Source organism: Piliocolobus tephrosceles, chromosome 2, assembly GCF_002776525.5.
Source record: "Piliocolobus tephrosceles isolate RC106 chromosome 2, ASM277652v3, whole genome shotgun sequence".
Taxonomy (NCBI): Eukaryota; Metazoa; Chordata; class Mammalia; order Primates; family Cercopithecidae; genus Piliocolobus; species Piliocolobus tephrosceles.
In genome coordinates this window covers 99,518,177-99,536,607 of record NC_045435.1, presented here as the reverse complement: position 1 = coordinate 99,536,607, position 18,431 = coordinate 99,518,177, and the positions used below count along the sequence as shown (strand labels likewise).

Below are 18,431 nucleotides of genomic sequence, written 5' to 3'. Positions count from 1 at the left end.
GTTGCCCAGGCTGGAGTGCAATGGCACGATTTTGGCTCACCGGAGATAGAGTTTTACTCTTGTTGCCCAGGCTGGAGTGCAATGGCATGATCTTGGCTCACTGCAGCCTCCGCCTCCCAGGTTCAAGCGATTCTCCTGCCTCAGCCTCCCAAGTAGCTGGGATTACAGGTATGTGCCACCATGCCCGGCTAATTGTGTATTTTTAGTAGAGGTGGGGTTTCACCATGTTGGTCAGGCTGGTCTTGAACCCCCGACCTCAGGTGCTCTGCCTGCCTTGGCCTCCCAAAGTGCTGGGATTATAGGTGTGAGCCACCGTGCTCGGCCAGGAAATGACTTTTAAAATGTATACTTACACAGTAACGGAATATATTGCCATTAAAAAGAATGTGCTAATATGAAACTATCTCTAAGAGACATGAAGTGGAAAAACTAAGGGACACAGCTTACTTGTTTAAAATTTTTATCAAAAAAAGAAAGAATGAAATAAATTTATAGGTGCTGATACAGAAAACTACTTTAAAGAAAGAAAATATATTGAGGAGCAGTATGTAATATGAACCTATTTGCACTCAAAATAAAGAGCACTCATATATGCATAAAATATCTATGAAAGGTTATTGAAGAACAGAGATTACATTTGGGGAAGGAAAATGGGGAAGGAGGGGTCTGGGGAATTTTACTTTGAATTTTCCTTAACTAATATTATTGTTACAAATTTTAAAAAATACTCCAGAAAAATTAGGTAATTATAATTGTCCCAGTTTTGTCTTTTGTATAATTTTTTTTTTTTAATCAGTTTGTTTTATTTCTTCTCCTTTCACTGCACTGATAGAAGTGCTGGCAAGCAGGTGAAATGGCTGAATGTGCAGAATGTAAAGATGGAAAGGAGAAACACAGGATAGTCAACCTATACACTGAATTATTACCACTGAAAGACAAGAAGTTCTACACAAATGAAAATTAAATATAAAAACTTAAAAAATTCTAATGGCACTGGTTAGAGACTCGTTTAAGAAATTACATGCTAAGTCACATTTATAGAGAAATCACCAATTATTAGGACAAATTGGTGCTTGAGTTTACGTACTAAGGGAACACCTAATCCATACACAACAAAGTGAATCACACCATATCCTCAATATTCTAAACAGTGAGTACAGATTAATGCAACAATCAAAAATTTCTACAAAGCATGCAGAGACTAGCCAGCTCACCACTGGACTGCTTCGGGCTGAACTTGTTCTTGATGAGTAATAACTGCATTCAGATGGCTATAAATTTTCCAAGAAGAAAGGTTTTACAACAATGAACACCTCATTTTTCTAATGAGAATACATTAGGGACCATGGACCTAACTTGCCCCTGGTTCTCAAGATAAAGTTAACTATTATTCAGTGGCTTAGAACTCTATCTCATCCCCATCCTCAAGATCTACCAGCCCTTGGCTAGAGGGAGAGAAGAAGAAGGGGATGCCCTGAGAAGTGCTGCTCAGAACTTCTTCAGGAGGAACTAATGAACAAGACAAGTGGTTTTTCTATGTATTTCCCTAATACTTGAAGCCATGATTTCCAGCAGGCATTTTATCATGGCTTGGGTGAGAGTCACAACTGGCTAGCTGAATGACTTGATCACAGCTTAGAGAGTAATTAGAGGTCAGATTAAATAACTTTTCCTTTGTGTATTCTTTTTTTTTTTTTAATTTTTGACTTTTTCTTTGAAAGTAAACTGTGCCCACCCACATTTCCCTCCTCCTCACCACCTTCCCCTATTTAGACTTACAGTTCGAGAACCATAAGGGTTATATAATCCACCATTGTACAATGATGCCTAAGGAACAAAGGAAGTATTACTTAGCTATTTAGCATCAAGGTTGTTTTGAAAATGACTTAATGTTTTCACAATACTCGGTACCAAAAAAGTTTTGGAGAATAATATAAGTATATAGCTTCCCAAAGTGAAAACCCTGAAGGGGGTAATACTCATTTATATGCATAAATTGCTATCAACCTTACACTTCATTTTTTAAAAAACTACCCCTGGTTACAGTATTTTCTTTCACCATCATGTTATGAAACTGGGAGAATTAACATGTATAAATGTATTTCCTCAAAAGAGGAAACAGAGCAGGAAAGGAAACTGAGGTACAAAGAGTATTTTGCCCACTACAACAATAAAATTAAGTTATAAAACCTCAGGATCCCAGTCCACTAGAACAGGCCACAACACAACAAACAGCTTGAAAGCAACAAATTCACAGCTCACACATTACACAGAGCTATTGCTTTTACTGTTCTAGTCAGCTTGCTTTAGTAGATCCTAGTATCAGAGGCCAAGATCATAACTGTCCCAAAGAAAAACAATATCCTTTCCATAAGCAGCCATCTCACAAAAGTATGTGAGTGTAGTGGGACTCAAGCAAATCTATCTTCTCTATGAAAAAACTGATTCTAAGCAAGGGCTACCAACAGCCCTCTGTGAAGGGAATATGCTCATTTTTAATACCCTAAAGTTTTATATTTTAAGCACAGGCAGCACAATCTGAAGTATACATGACATTAAAATCATGTGTCCTTAACTATTTTGGAGAAAAGCTGTCAAGCCATAGAGTTAGCACCATGACATTGACCCCACCAGCAGTGCACACACTGGAAGGGGAAAATACAAACCAGACTGGCACTTCTCAGCAGACCAGAATTTGCAGTAGAAGAGGCCTAAGAAAAAAGTGCATTATTAAACCTGAAAAAAAGCAACTGGTAGCTCTGAAGGCAGAAAATTCCTCAGAAAGTACTAACCCTGTCACTCTTATATGTTGCCAGAGGGTCACTGTACAGGGAAGAAGACTGCTAAGAGACAAAAACAAAATAAATAAGCAAAAACAAAAACAAAGATGAATTGGTCTCACCATCACGAATACAGAGGATTTAAGTTTATGATTTTATACTCCATAATTCATTAGCAATTCCTGAATGCTTAAGGTAGTTAAGAAACACACGAAATAAGAAAAATTTAAGTCATCAGAAATTGTTTTGAGTATCAATTGTAAGGGATAAGAAAGAAAAACAGTTGGAACAGTTTTCTATAAATTATAAATGTGTTTATGTCCTTTTGGTCTTCAAGCATTATTGTTAGGATATGGAATGGTAAGTAAGAAAACACTGAGGGAAAGAGGGCTATGGCACTGGGAGTGTGGCAAACAGTGGCCACATCCCACTCACCCAGTTCCTATGATATTTTCAGTGATTTTATGACCAACTCCTAATTGGCTTAGACTGATTTTTGGAGAACCAGATAAATAAGCTCCAAGTCAGAACTACAAACACTCTTTTCCAAATAGATTAGAAAACCTGTTCTTCAAAACAAGCCATGGACAAAGTGCCTTAGTTGAATTAGATAAATTGTACTAGTCAATGAACCCATGCACTAAAAGGACACAGCATGTTTTTAAAGGAATTAAATCTTGCTTTTCCTGATGTCATCTGAGGACATGACTTTTCAAGTTCTTTTTCACCAAATCCAATCAGAGATGAAAAATAAGAGTACTTAAGTTGTGTGTGCAGGTTTTTTAAACAAAACTATTTTAAATGTACTGTGTGCCATACATTTAATGTGTCTTAAATGTATGATGTGTCAAATGTCTTTTTAAAAAAGGAGATTCTAACATTAAATAATTACATTCTTCTCATGCCACATGTAGTTTACATTTTTATATGTAAGCTTTTTTAAAAGGGTACCCACTCTGAAGTATATGGAAGCTTACGACTTATTTTGAAATGTATCAAAAACTAAGATGAATTGATGGTTAGAGGGACAAATAGATACTTACGTGAGAAAGGAAATATAATGAATTATATAATCTAAATGACAAGTATGTGATATTCACTATATTATTCTTTGAACTTTTTTGTACATTTAAATATTTTCATTTAAAAAAATTTTTAATGGTACTGATTTATAAACATGATGATTCAATAGTTCCTGTTGTTTAAAGAGACTCCCACAGACTACATAAATTCAGTTACCAAAAACTAGTATATACGTAGCCATTTATAGATTAGTTACAGCTAGTCAAAATGCAAAACTGGGAGATTAGAAAACACATAAAGCCAAAAAACTTTAGACAAACCCGAGTGTAGTAGGCAGAGGTGGGTTTGCTATGTCTAAGACTGCTATAGTTTCTCTGGTCAAAGTAGAGGCCACTCTGCAAAAAGCAAAATTAAACACATTTTTCTTAGGTTAAATGTTAATAACCTAACAACACACAAAGGTAAAACTGAACACACAAAGGCAAAATATGGTATTACCAAATCTCTTCTCCAAAATAATGTTTTTAAATCATTGTATCACATTAAGTCAAAGTAACAATTATTTCAAGCCCCTAAAACAAAGACATTACTAACTTTTTAAATTTAAAAACAAGACAATACACTCTCAGACAAAATGAAATGAAAACAATTTATTCTCCTGCCATTCTTAAGAATGTCCTTGAACACTCCTGGACCACTGAATAATTACCAGTTTTACAATCCATCTGGCAAAGCCACAGAAGTGGTTAAAGAGCTATGTATATGGTTCCAAACATTTCCTAGTCCCATTACTTGTCAAAATAAACTGACAAATTACCAAAACGAAAGAAAGAGTACAATAAATATGGTTTGATCTAAAACACTATGGCAGGTTCATTTATACAATGCACAAAATAAACAATAATAGTATACATTATAGCTAACTGAGGGAGAGAAAACCATCTATAAAATTCCCTTCCCAACTTCTCTAGCCATCTTTTTTACTCAAGGTTAAGCAAATTTAGGCAATCTCTGATTTAAAGACTCCAGCAGTGTTGACACTGCAGTTGAGGATACCCCTACTCTCACCCCACCCCTACCACCCCTAGCCCTGCCTTCCCACACCACTCTTCACTCCCAACTCACACCCTCAACTAGGCACTAAGGCTCACCTTTCCCCAGAGATCCCAAGACCTTACCTTCCAGGGCCTCTCGTTAATGTCCTCCCCATTACATTCTCCCTTCTCTCCTTCCTTCTACCAACCAAAGCCTTCCAACCCTCTCCCCATCCAACCCATGGGAACCCTGAATTCGCAAAGAGTTGGGACTGAACTTCCTTTGCCAGTACTGTTGCAACCTAACAGGAAATGGGTGTTCCCAATGTACCAAGTGGGCATTCTGGAGACATTCCTTTCCTCACAGAAATTTGTTTAGCGGCCAGGCACTGTGGCTCATGCCTGTAATCCCAGCACTCTGGGAGGCTGAGGCGGGAGGATCATCTGGCCAACATGGCAAAACTCCGTCTCTACAAAAACACAAAAATTAGCCAGGAATAGTGGCACATGCCTGTAATCCCAGCTACTTGGGAGGCTGAGGCAGGAGAATCGCTTGAACCTCCGAGGTGGAGGTTGCAGTGAGCCGAGATCGCACCATGCACTCTAGCCTGGGAGCGAGACTCTAACTCACAAAAAAAAAAAAAAAAAAGAAGAAGAACAAAAGAAAAAGAAAAAAGAAATGTTGTTTTGCAAAGTGACTAGAATAAAGAGTATATTAATTCTGCAGTTTAATTACATTATAGATTAACGAGTTTTCAGCAAGCTAGTATGAAAACTTTGCCATTACATATTTATTGTAGAAATGAGAAAATGCATTCCAAGTTCCCAAAACACAAACTTTTAGAATGAAACCTATTTGTGAGTTTAGTTACTGCCCATAATACCACAACTAAATCAATTCAAATTCCTAAATAAGGATGAGAATGTTACTAAACCTATTCTTCAGGTATATTCCAAAGGACAATTCATAAATGAAAATACTTGTTAATGAGCTTCTTGTGATATAATACTAACCCTGCCTACTGGGGTTTGCATATGTTAATACTAAAACTTGCAAATGAAAACAAAATTATTTTTAAATTTCTGATAAATCATGTTTCAGCAGATTATCAAGTTTCAATGATGCCCTAGTAGCACACCAAAGCAATCATAATCATAATCCTTAAGTTCCTAACAGGACTTTGTCAATTGTGATATGAGACACAACAGAACTAACCAGTGGGTCTTTATGAGAACCAGAAGACCTCTTCTTCATTCCATGAGAGTGACTATAAGAATGATTCTGGAAGTAAATATTTCAAGTTAACTTCAATGATTGCATAGGGAAGTTATGAAAATAATTTAATAAAATTCATCTTGAAATTATATACACAAAGGTCTATATGAGATACACAATAGTTTACATGCAATTTATTTCCCAAAGGTTAGTAAACAATTCACTGCACTTTACTAGCTAGGCTACCTGGCCTCTCTACACATTTGCCTTCCTCCCTCACCTCCCTCTGTGCCAAGCATCTGTGTGTCTGGCCAGCTAAAGAAAACCTGATTAGAACTAAGAGCCAGGCAGGATATTTGTGGAGAACCTTCACACCACACTTGAGTCCCTCTGGCTTCTTCTTTTTCTTTTTCAGTAGAAACAGGGTGTTGCTCTGTCATCCAGACTGGGGTATAGTGGCACAATCATGGCTTACTGCAGCCTAGAACTCCTGGACTCCTGCCACAGTCTCCTGAATAGGTAAGACCACAGGCATGTACCACTACACTCAGCTAATTTGGGGTTGGCGGGACAGGTAGAGACAATGTCTTGCTATGTTGTCCAGGATGGTCTTGAACTCTTGGTCTCAAGTGATCCTCCTGCCTCAACCTCCCAAAATGCTGGGATTACAGGCATGAGACACCACTCCTGGCCCCCCCATCTTCTTTATAAGGATATAGGTAACAAGATAATTCATTTCCTTCTATAGTCTTCCTTACCTAAAGGTCAAATAGCAATCTTTTGGAACAATTAAAACAGGACTGAGAGAACGAAGAACATGACATTAAACTGTCCCAGACAGTACTCTTAACCCAAATTAGTGAATCCAGAGTATGTAATGCTCAGGAGGGAAATAACTAACACGGTATGGATTGCCCAGCATACCATAAATGGTCACCTTATAAAAGGGTCCCTTGAAGGCAGGATTGTCTCAATATCTAACTTTTCCTAGGAGTACAGAGCCAAGTACATACGGGGAAATTAAGGCCAGCAATACTACTAAATAGGTAAATTGGTAGATAAGAAATCTAATCTAGGTACATACTACTTGCCTGAAATAAGAAGGTGTGGCTAGAAGTGCCCTACCTATCAGGAGCCAAAGGCAACAGACTGCTCTAAGTAAACCATCTCACATATATATGGCTGTATCCCCAATCAATGATTAAAAACTCATTTTTCTTTTTTTTGAATATGCATCTTTTAAATTATTACTCTGAACATTTTAAGAGATGTCTATGTAATTTAGAAACTCAGGCAACCTAATGACAAAATATTAACCCAAGAAAAACAAGCTATAACTTAAATTCCTTGGTTAATGACATACCATAAAAAACTAACCAAATCAAACCAAAATGTATGGACATAACTGATGTCTTAGGTGTCCTCTAACACTACTGGATGTTTTCTATCTAGCAACTTCACACCTGCTAGCTTGTGACATATGACATAAAACACAGTTAGGGCTTGTGCTCAACATTAAGACATGTTTATAACAGTGTTAGAATGACAATTAGTATATGTTATGTGGGTGGCTCATCGTTTTAAGAAAAGATACATTACTACCAGCTGGGCATGATGGCTCACACATGTAATCCCAGCACTTTGGGAGGCCAAGGTGGGAGGATCACTTAAGACCAAAAGTTCGAGACCAGCCTGGACAGCATAGCAAAACCCCATCTCTACAAAAAAAAATAAAACAATTAGATGGGCATGTTGGCACATGTTTATAGTACTCACTACTCAGAAGGCTGAGATGGGAGGACCCACTGAACCCAGGAGTTCAAGGTCGCAGTCAGTAAGTTATGATTGCACCACTGCACTCCAGCCTGGTTGACAGAGAGGGACCCCATCTCTAAAATTAAAAAAAAAAAAAAAAAAAAAGGTATTACTACCAATCCTCGTCCTCAATAGATAAGAGTAACTTGTGTCTAATTCTGAAATCCTAAAGAAAAAAATTACTATTCATGCCACAACCACAAAACATTAGCTTTTTGCTTTGTTAGTCACATTTTCCCCAAAAGTTCATAACAAAGCCACGAAAGTTAGTCATATTCTATAATTAGCATCAACAAATGTTTGTAAAGCAAAACTCCAAATATAACACAAAGTCATGCACTACATACTAATGATGAAAGTCTTGATGATCTATCCTTGAACATATCATACTGGGTTTCAGCAGAACATGAAAGTTGGTTTGTTTCCAAATTCAGAAATATAAAGAAGAGAAGAGAAGAAGTAATATTTGAGGTTACTAAAATTCCAGCACTATTTTAAAAGAAAAAATTATTAAACATGAAGGCTAATCCAGCTGAATTAAAAAAAAAATTCTTCCTCCTACTCTTTCCTAGTATAAAGTATTGCTAAACTATATGTATATTCAAAACTGTACATTTATTTTTCTTTTAAATAACAAAATTCATAATCACTAATAGTGATATGATTCAATCTCAGTACACTATAGCACAAAACATCCTAAGGGAGCCTTTAAATACAAGAATTAAGCATTCTAAAGTCAAAAATGCTTTTTAAGAAAATTATTATCACTTTTAACATCATTTCCTATTGTTTGAAAAATGGCAAAAGCAAAGGATGAACAGGCAATAAGGCAAGCACACATAACTAACATGGTCAAGCTTACAAAAGAACAATTGCAGCACCAAGATGGGGAACATTCCCTTGGATCTGCTTGTGAACAAACACCTAAAATTGTCCCTCCTCAAGAAAATGCTGGTTTCTTACTTTGAGAAATCTGGTCAAAGTGTGACTGCACAGTATCATACTTCATGGAATATAAATCAAAGAAAAATATACAAAAGTCATAAGACCAGAACACCCATATTTCATGTAGGAGCCTTTTAAAAAGATAGTATGTGTAATACCACATTTCAAATCCAGGAAAAAAAAAACAAACAGTAACTACATAGATTTATGGCTTTCACACATCGTTCCTTAAGCATTCTAGTTTATATTTTTAAGCTATCTACCCAGAAAGTCATATATAAAACAAATAAAAGCAACGAACAAGTTCCTTAGGTAGTTTAAATACTAATTGTTTGGTAAAAATATCTTTCTTTTCCAACCCTTATATTCATTTAAAATTTTAAGGAATAATATTCAAAAACCCAATAGGTTGCAATTCATCAGTAGTTCATAAAATCAACTTAGTAGGTTCAACCAGCTTTTTTTGAGACAGGGTCTCACTCTTTTGCCCAGGTGGGAGTACAGTGGCTTGATCATAGTTCACTGCAACATCGAACTCCTGGGTTCAAGTGATCCTCCCATTTCAGGCTCCCAAGTACCTGGAACTGCAGAACTACAGGTACATGCCACCATGCTTAGCTAATTTTTTTAAATTATTACTTTAGGAGATGGGGTCTTGCTATGTTGCCCAGGCTGGTCTTGAACTCCTGGGCTCAAGTAAGCCTCCTACCTCAGCCTTCCAAAGCGCTGGGATTACAGGCAAGAGCCACTGTACCCTGCCCTCAACCAGCATTTTAAAAACTAAATTAGAAGAGAAAATATTAGAGGGTGCTGCGCAAAGTAAGTGCAAATATTTTGTGAAACTGTTGTTTCAATAATGTATTTTCTATACTTTTACATATATACAAATCCACATGCATGAATCTTCATGTGTATATTGACTTACGGTGTAAAATGTATTCCTTGTAGAGATCACAATTTTTAAAAAGCTTAAAATATATCAGAAAATCAAATTATATAATCTAGTTCTAATAAAACATTAAAATAATAGTTCAGTCAAAATAAAGCCCTTCTTTTCATGCCTAATGAAATGGTCATTTATAAAAACCATTGCAGAAACCTCAAAAAATAAATTCCATAAGTATCAGACTAAGTGGTACCATTTTACCACTGGTATAAATTCATTGAAAATGTTCTTGTAATAAATACCAATTTTATTGGAGCAAAATATCTGTACCGAATGCTTTTCTTATATTATCCTGAAACTAACAGAAAACATAAGCAATAAAAAAAATTATTATTGCATGTGTAACAAAATCTTGTTACAAAATTTTCCAAAATACATAATAGTATGCATTTGTTAAACTGTGTAGTAGTAAAATGTCACTTACCATGGAGTGATACTTCCCTAAAAATAAAGTTGCTTCTCTATGGAAATTTCTAAATTAACAAAATACCTAACCCTTTTGTAAAAAAAACAAAAAAAACAAAAAACCTCCATGACCAAAACGTATATTACTCAAGTCACACATTCTAGCAGACAAGCTATTCCATCCTCCAAATCAGGTAAGTTCATGGAAAAGGGTAGCTGTCTTTACTTTTATCATCCTTTCTGTAGCACCAGTGGCATTTTACACAGGCATAGGATTTAACAAGCCAAACTGGAATTAACCTGTTTCAATTTTCCTTTTCCAAAATATAACATAGAATTCAGCTGGTTTTTAAAAAAATGTTGAATCTATCTGGTAGGAAAATCCATAATTTGGGCATACCAACTGCTACTAAAACAATGGGCAAACAAAAAAAGTCACCCCAATAAGTAAAAGTTCGCATTTATATTGTTGTAAAAAAAGAAAGATTCATCAAAGGAGGTAAAAGTGAAAATAGTAAGAGCTCATTCCCAAATTTTTGATGCTATAACTATAGAGCAAAAAAAATCCAAAATTTGCTATTGTAATCTTTTAAAGAAATTTTAACTGTCAAACTTGCCTGAAAGTTTTCATAAGGAAACAAACTAGAAAGAAAGTACATACAGCAAACAAAGTTCATCAAGTGTTAATTTCTATCAGAATGTACTTATTACTCAAATATCCAGGACACTGGAAGTCAAAAGTGAATGCACAACACTAATACCACACATTTTCCTGGGCTACACACCATGGTGTCTTTCCTTTTGGGTGTACTGGCTCTGCTCCAAAGTGTCCCAGTTATATCCTTCGATGGGTTCTTCAATGGAATTAAACAGTGTAATAGTAAATGATAAAACACAAAATTATATTTTAAAAATTAAATTCATTAAAATTATACCAAGGCTACTGTTATATAAATAGTAACTAAATACATGCAACAGTAAAAATCTCCACCAACGAGAAAAGGCAATTTATCCCTACTGCTCTGATTCAATCAAGATCGCTTTTTCTTCGTTTTTATGCTGTGGCACAATCAACGCTCAACGCAGCCTTGACTTACTGGACAGCTCAAGCAATCCGCCCACCTCAGCCTCCCAACTAGCTGGGACCACAGGCGTGCAGCACCACACCCAGCTAATTTATTTTATTTTTATTTATTTATTTTTAGTAGAGACAAGGTCTCACTACATTGCCCAGGTTGATCTCAAACTCCTGGGTGATTCTGCTGCATCAGCCTCCCAAAGTGCTGGGACGAAAGGCATGAGCCACACTGCCTGGCCAAGATCACTTCATTTTCTAATTCTGGATCTCTACCTTACTGTCTTCTTGTATTTCAATGTATAAAGCAATGACCAAGCAGCTACTAATGTTCTGCACTATTAATAATCCAATCATTATACAAAACTAATAGACACAGATTGTTTCAATTCTAAATTCCTAACTTTGATGTAATTGTCCCTCCCCCAATCCTACTATTCACAGTCTAGAACTACCTTTGCTGTTTTTATTTTTATACATAATGTCTATAGCACTGACACCAACATTTCCAGCCCAGATAGCTTCTGGTAAGCCACCTTTCAAAAAGATAGTATATGAAAGTTAATTGGACAAAAGGAGAAATCTAAAGTCATAAGAATGCACCATAAGACCATAAATATATCCACCTCACATTCAGGTACTGCTAATGTTCACACATCAAATACTACGTTCAGAAAGTATTAGACCTCGTAGTACATGGCCTTAAGTTTTTAAAAATAACTGGCTGAGAAATGCATAACTCCATAATTATATAGCAAACCACAAGGAAATTTAGGTCAGGGTTTTAGGCCATCACATTTATTTCTACAGAGGACAAAAGTTGTCTAACATATTCAGCTTAAAGGAGAAGTTATTTTAAAAGCAAAGAATTTGATGAAAACTTAGAACTCTCAATATTATTTAGGTAAAACAGAAAATGTTTTATCTCAACTATATTTCTTTTAAATGAAATTAGTAGTGAGTTTTCAGACTTGTTTCCAGGGAAGTTGAAACATTTAAACTGTGTTAGATGTACACTTATAGAGAGTAATGTACTAGAATCTCCTCTAGGATGTAAAACTTTTATTAATTTTTACATTTATACATTGACATTTTTAAATACTGGGAGTTTTATTCTATCCCATATTAACAAATTTTCAAAATTAACATAATGAAATTAAATACTGCAGTTATATCTTAAATTTGTTTAATGATACAAATGCCATAAAAATAAAATCAACCTGATTACTTTATATACATTCTGGGTATACAGTTATTATCAGTTTAAGTGCAGTTTTTTTTTTTTTTTTTGCAGATTTGTTTTAAAGGCTCCCAAATGTTCAAATTTTGCTGGTTCTACCTTTAAGTTAAACAAATATATAATCAAGTTTCCTAGGGTCACATACAAATTTACAAACAACCAGCTTAATAACAACTGTGTGAAAATACACACTACGAACGTTACAATGAAAAGCAAAAGGAAAAAGCCATAAATACAAGAGAAGGATTATTTTCACAGCCTTTGAGACTCAACTTTAAAGCTTTTATTGACTGACTCCCTATATCATTCTTTACAAAATAATTATTTTAATTTTTATTTTGAGACAGAGGCTCACTCTGTCACCCAAGCTGGAGTGCAGTGGCACGATCTCAGCTCACTGCAACCTCTGCCCACGGGTTCAACTGATTCTCGTGCCTCAGTTTCCCAAGTAGCTGGGACTACAGGCATTAGCCACTACACCTGGCTAATTTTTGTATTTTTAGTAGAGACGGGGTTTTTTGCCATGGTGGCCAAGTTGGTCTGGAACTCTGAACTTCAGGTGATCTGCCCACCTCAGCATCCCAAAGTGCTGGGATTACAGATGTGAGTCACTGCTCCCGACCTTTTCAAAATATTTAAAGAGAAAAAAACAAAGTACTATATCTCCAGGGAGAAGTATAATGAATTCAGTATTAAAATTTTTCTACTGTAAAATCATTGATAGGCTGCCAATTATCTTAGATTTCTGTAACGATCCGTTAATATTCTTTTTTTTTTTTTTGAGATGGAGTTTCGCTCTTGTTGCCCAGGCTGGAGCGCAATGGCGCGATCTTGGCTCACTGCAACCTCCGCCTTCCAGATTCAAGCAATTCTCCTGCTTCAGCCTACCAAGTAACTGGGATTACAGGCATGTGCCACCACACCAGGCTAATTTTGTATTTTCAGTAGAGATGGGTTTCACCATGTTAGCCAGGCTGGTCATGAACTCCCAACCTCAGGTGATCCACCTGCCTCGGCCTCCCAAAGTGCTGAGATTACAGGTGTGAGCCACCGTGTCTGGCCAATATTCTTAAAAATCTAAAGTTTTATAACTAAAATATTCCTGATTTAGTAACCAGTTTAGTAACTTACTCTAAAAAGACAGTACATTACATCCAACAAAAAAAATAAGCAGCCTGGAAAACATTCACCAAGAAAAATAGCCAGCCTGGAGTTTATATTTATGAATATAAACATGTCAATAACTAATATGCCAGAGCACACTCAGTTTATTAGAGTCTATTTTTATCATTTATACAAGGTGGAAAGAAAATTACAGTCAGGGAAAACTAACAAATAGAGACTTCAACATGAAAGATCATCTTACTGATTAAAAAAACTACATGGAAGTATACATATAACATTGTAACCAAAATGCAGTTGTACCCCAAAAGCTATTAAAATAAAAAAATTTAAATAAAATAAAATGGAAAAAAAGCAAGTATACACATAGCATTATCAATGTGCAAAATAAAAGTGCCACTTTAATGTTTAAAGTATACTTTTTTAAGACAGAAATCAGGGTCTTGGCATAATATCAGGGTTTTTAAGGAGTAGCTTCTTCTTCCTCCTGATGTATAACAATCCATGCAAAAAACAACCTGGGGCATTCTATAAAATGTTAATCAAAATGTCAAAGCATGATAATTCCTATACATATTCAGGGAACTTCTCAAATCAGTTGTTCAAATTTTCCACATAATAAAATTATAATTAATCATCCAAGCCCCAAAGCTATTTTGCATTTAATAAATTGTCATTTTTTAAGATACGAAAGTAGGAAAAGTCTGAAAGTTAGAACCAAACAAATGTTATTCTACAAGATCAATCTTAATTATTTTGTGATACTTTTCCAAAATCAAAGGTCCTTCTATAGAAAAAGAGATTAGACCCATGTTAATAGATTAAAGTATTCATGATTTTAGAGTTGATTTACTTATGACAATAATTTGAAAGAAAGCATCATTTTCCAATGAAAGGTCTTTGCCAATATTTTACACTTCTTTTAAAAAGGCAAAGAAATATATGAACATTGTCAGATTGTTTAGGCAATTGAAGAAAGTTCACATGTAAGCTTTGTATTGTGTAGACAAGTTAAAATACCAACCCCGTGACTGCCAAGACTTCGAATGGACAATGCATCCTCAACTCCCTGATAAAAATAAAAATAAACACAGTAAAACTTTGTGAGTGACTGCATTAAGCTAATGAGGAAAAGTATCAGAGGCAAGTTTATAGGTTATTACAAACCAGATAAGGACGATGGTGACTGGACCGGTGGGAATACCTGGCCCTTTCTGAATCTTCCTAGAAAAGGAGAAAGTACATGTAGAGTTAATCGCCGAACAGACGGTTGTTTATCAGAACTGCGCAAAGAGCAGTCAGTTAACAGCACAGCAACAACTCCTGAGAGCAGGTGGGTTTAGACAACTTATCTTTGGGGCAGCCACATTCTTTGGTTGGAAAGAAAGTAGAAATAATCTTGGCAATGTTCTTATTTTATCAGGAGTATGTATGTCAGACCACTTGGAATGGTCTGTATAAGACCAAGAGAGTTCAATATACCAAGATAAAAATGTGCAAGTATACTCAACAAACAGAAGTTGAGTTCAGCATTAAAAAAAGACATTAATCTATTTTTTTCATTGTGATCATCAGTTTATGCAGATAGGAAGAAGTGTTTACATTATCACTGATGTATTTTAACAAGACAGTATATGATTCTAAAAATACTTGGATTATAATTTTGCGCTTACTGTAAAGATTTCTTTTTTTTCTTTCACCACTCTAACTAGAAAAGAACTGAAACAGAGCCTGACACAGAGCCTGTGTGTTGTTAATATGAAAAACTACTTATACTTAGAAGTAATTACATATATATTTTAGAGTTCGTCAAGTTATCTCAAATAATGCCATAAACAGATTATTTTTAAAAAATGATTGCAGCCTAACAGTTGACTAAATTAAATGTAATTCTAAACTTTTCCACATTTAGCTATTAGCAATGGAGCATTAAGGCCTGAGTCATGCGAGATAAAATGGCTAGTCCCTAAAACCTACTTATCTCAAACAGTAAGGAATTTCTGATCTTTCAGAATTTCAAGTCCACAGTGTTAAAGTAATGTGTACTGACTGAAAATCTATACATTAGTGACCAACTGGGGTCATGGCTTATCAATGCTATATTTTTGCAAAATGAATCAATGCCTCAAAACTCCCTGGTTGACATCTGCTGTGACTGATGCCCTTGACCAAATCTATGCTGAAGTCTGTTTATAAGCACTACTATGAATCAATTTCTAATCAGATATTCTGATCTTTAGGAATTCACCACTGATTTACATTTGTTGTTGTTGTTGTTGTTGTTGTTGTTGTTGTTGTTTTCTGAGAAGGAGTCTCGCTCTGTCACCCAGGCTGGAATGCAGTGGCGCAACCTCAGTTCACAGCAACCTCAGCCTCCTGGGTTTGAGCAATTCTCGTGCTTCAGCCCCCTAAGTAGCTGGGACCACAGTTACCCACCACCACACCCGGCTAATTTTTGTTTTAGCAGAGATGGGGTTTCACCATGTTGGCCAGGCTAGTCTCCAATTCCTGACCTTAAGGAATCTGCCCACCTCAGCCTTCCAAAGTGCTGGTATTACAGGTGTGAGTCACCATGCCTGGCCACTGATTTACATTTTTTGTTATGTAATAGATACATGTAGTCTGCAAGAAGCCAAGAAAATTTCTTCCCTTCCTTTATCAAGTGATACCACAAAAGTTTTGGGGGCATGTGTGTTAGCCTAGCAGGACGGGTACAGCTTATTAAGTGGTAATCAGTTCTAGGCTACTTAGTTTGGTTAGTTTGAAAAGCCTTTACCATAAAGGTGAGTTAACTCAACATGCTCCTTCCAATATTATTTGGGGTACTAGGGTAAATATGTGGTTTAATGTCTAATCTTCCCTTTATTCTAGCCTTTCTTCCATTCCATCTATCACATAAGAACATTTTCAAAAACCTCATCTAAAGAGCACACCCCATTAAAGATGCAGCAAAGACAGATGAAGTCATAGTTTCAATTATGTCCCTTATATTAATAAAAATAATTATAAATTAAAATACCTTATTAAGTATTGATATATAGTACCTCTATATTTAAAGAGCTTCTCTTGCTCCATTTGAAAAATTGGCCTAAAAAGACTTCCAAAAACTACAGAATAAAATATAAACCCCCATACAGGTCAGTTAATTTGGACAGAGAGCATACTCATAGTCATAAACTATACCTTAAATAAGCACTGTCCAAAACAACTTTCTCTGACCATGGAAATGTTCTATATTTGTGCTAATATAGTATCCACTAGCCACATGTGGCTATCGAGCACTTTAAATGCAACTGAGAAACCAAATTTTAAATTTTATTTAATTTTAGTCAATTTAAATTTAAATTTAATTACATACATGTAGCTACCACACCTGACAGCACTTCTCTAAACCTATTTGACAAATATGTTTAGGTAAAACAGTAAGGCAAGCTCAAGGCAAATTTTAATTACACCAAAAACTTCCAAAACACATATTCTACTAAGAGCCTGCCAAGTAGGACCACTCTGATATAGAAAGGCAAAACATTTGGGTCGTTTTTAATTACTTCTACCTTGAATACTCTTGCACAGCGGCAAACATGAGGGAAACAGACCCTGGTAGCAATGATATAAAGTGACCCTGGTAGCAACTCTATTTTTAAGAGCTAGGAGAGTCCTTAGAGATAATCTAGTCTGACCCCTTTATATTGCAGTAAGAAAGTTGCAGCACAGAAGGATTAAGTAAGAATCTATAAGATCATAAAGTTGAGACCAGCATTTAGACGTTCTTACTCACCAGACAACTGAATTGTAAAGATAACATCCTACACTGGCTACATTTCTACTAAAAAGACAAGAAAAGAAAAGAGAGAGAGAGACAGACAGAGAGAGAAAGAGAGACAGAGAGAGGAAGGAAGGAAGGAAGGAAGGAAGGAAGGAAGGAAGGAAGGAAGGGAGGGAGGGAGGGAGGGAGGGAGGGAGGGAGGGAGGGAAGGAAGGGAAGGAAGGGAAGGGAAGGAAGGGAGGGAGGGGAGGAAGGGAGAGAGGGAGGAAGAAAATGGCAAGGTATTCCGGTTTTTACTCAGAGATTCTTCCTTCTCTGGAATAACAAAAAGCTTCATTTCCCAGGTATTTCTAGAGTACTATTTCTCTTGAATAAATTATACCAGTGGACAAAGAGAAAAGATTACAGCAAACTGTGTTCTTAGGTGCCAGTTACAAGGTGTATCCCTCTATTCCACAGTGAGGAAAATAATACATCGTCATTATCCCAAAAGTCCTTATTAGTACTAAAGCACAAAAGACTGAACAAACAGTACAATGTCTTAAAAAATAGACATATGTTTGTTCAAAATGATGTTTTGATACATTTAATGAAAATGAAATATACTCTTTGTTTTTAAAAGTTCACCTGAAGGGAGGATGAATGGTTTTATTAAAAGAAAACCACAGTCCTATGAATATACCTGGCCATCTTTTCTGTCAACAAATAGTATTTATTATTAAGTTGAGGCTAAAGTCATTCCTCCAGTTTCAAATTGGGAGGAACTTCAAAAACCATATTTCCTCTTCCAGACATGCATTTACTCTTTTGGAAACAACAATGATTAAGACAGACACCCAGTTTAAAAAAGAATCAATAGGTTCATGGAAAGTTGACTAAACTAACACTAATGGGAGGCCCAGGAAGGCATAGGTCCTTTTCTTCCTGATCCTTTCATCCTTCCAACACTAAAGTTACCAGGTGTGGCACTCTTTCACACTTTCAAATACTGGTTCTGCCAATGACTATGCAAGCTATTTACTTTGCCAATTCTTTATAAACATATCTATAAAATTGGGACAGTA

The 18,431-nt window shown here is 35.8% G+C and overlaps 1 protein-coding gene across 7 annotated transcripts in view; it reads right to left on the bottom strand.

Moving 5' to 3' along the window:
• Positions 1-18,431, bottom strand: part of LRRFIP2 (LRR binding FLII interacting protein 2) — a 131,111-nt gene that overhangs the window by 54,497 nt on the left and 58,183 nt on the right. For 4 of the 7 annotated variants that reach the window (XM_023187543.2, XM_023187545.2, XM_023187547.2 and 1 more), the window contains 2 exons: positions 14,769-14,825; positions 14,626-14,670 (listed from right to left, as the gene is read on the bottom strand). The exons of 2 other annotated variants lie outside the window; for them this stretch is intronic. In XM_023187543.2, coding sequence (XP_023043311.1) covers positions 14,626-14,670; positions 14,769-14,825 — 102 coding nt within the window. Of the gene's footprint in view, positions 1-1,214; positions 1,272-1,779; positions 1,828-2,666; positions 2,712-2,792; positions 2,844-4,123; positions 4,199-6,053; positions 6,120-8,215; positions 8,258-14,625; positions 14,671-14,768; positions 14,826-18,431 lie in introns of all 7 variants that reach the window. One more of the 7 variants, XM_023187550.2, reaches the window with a different exon arrangement.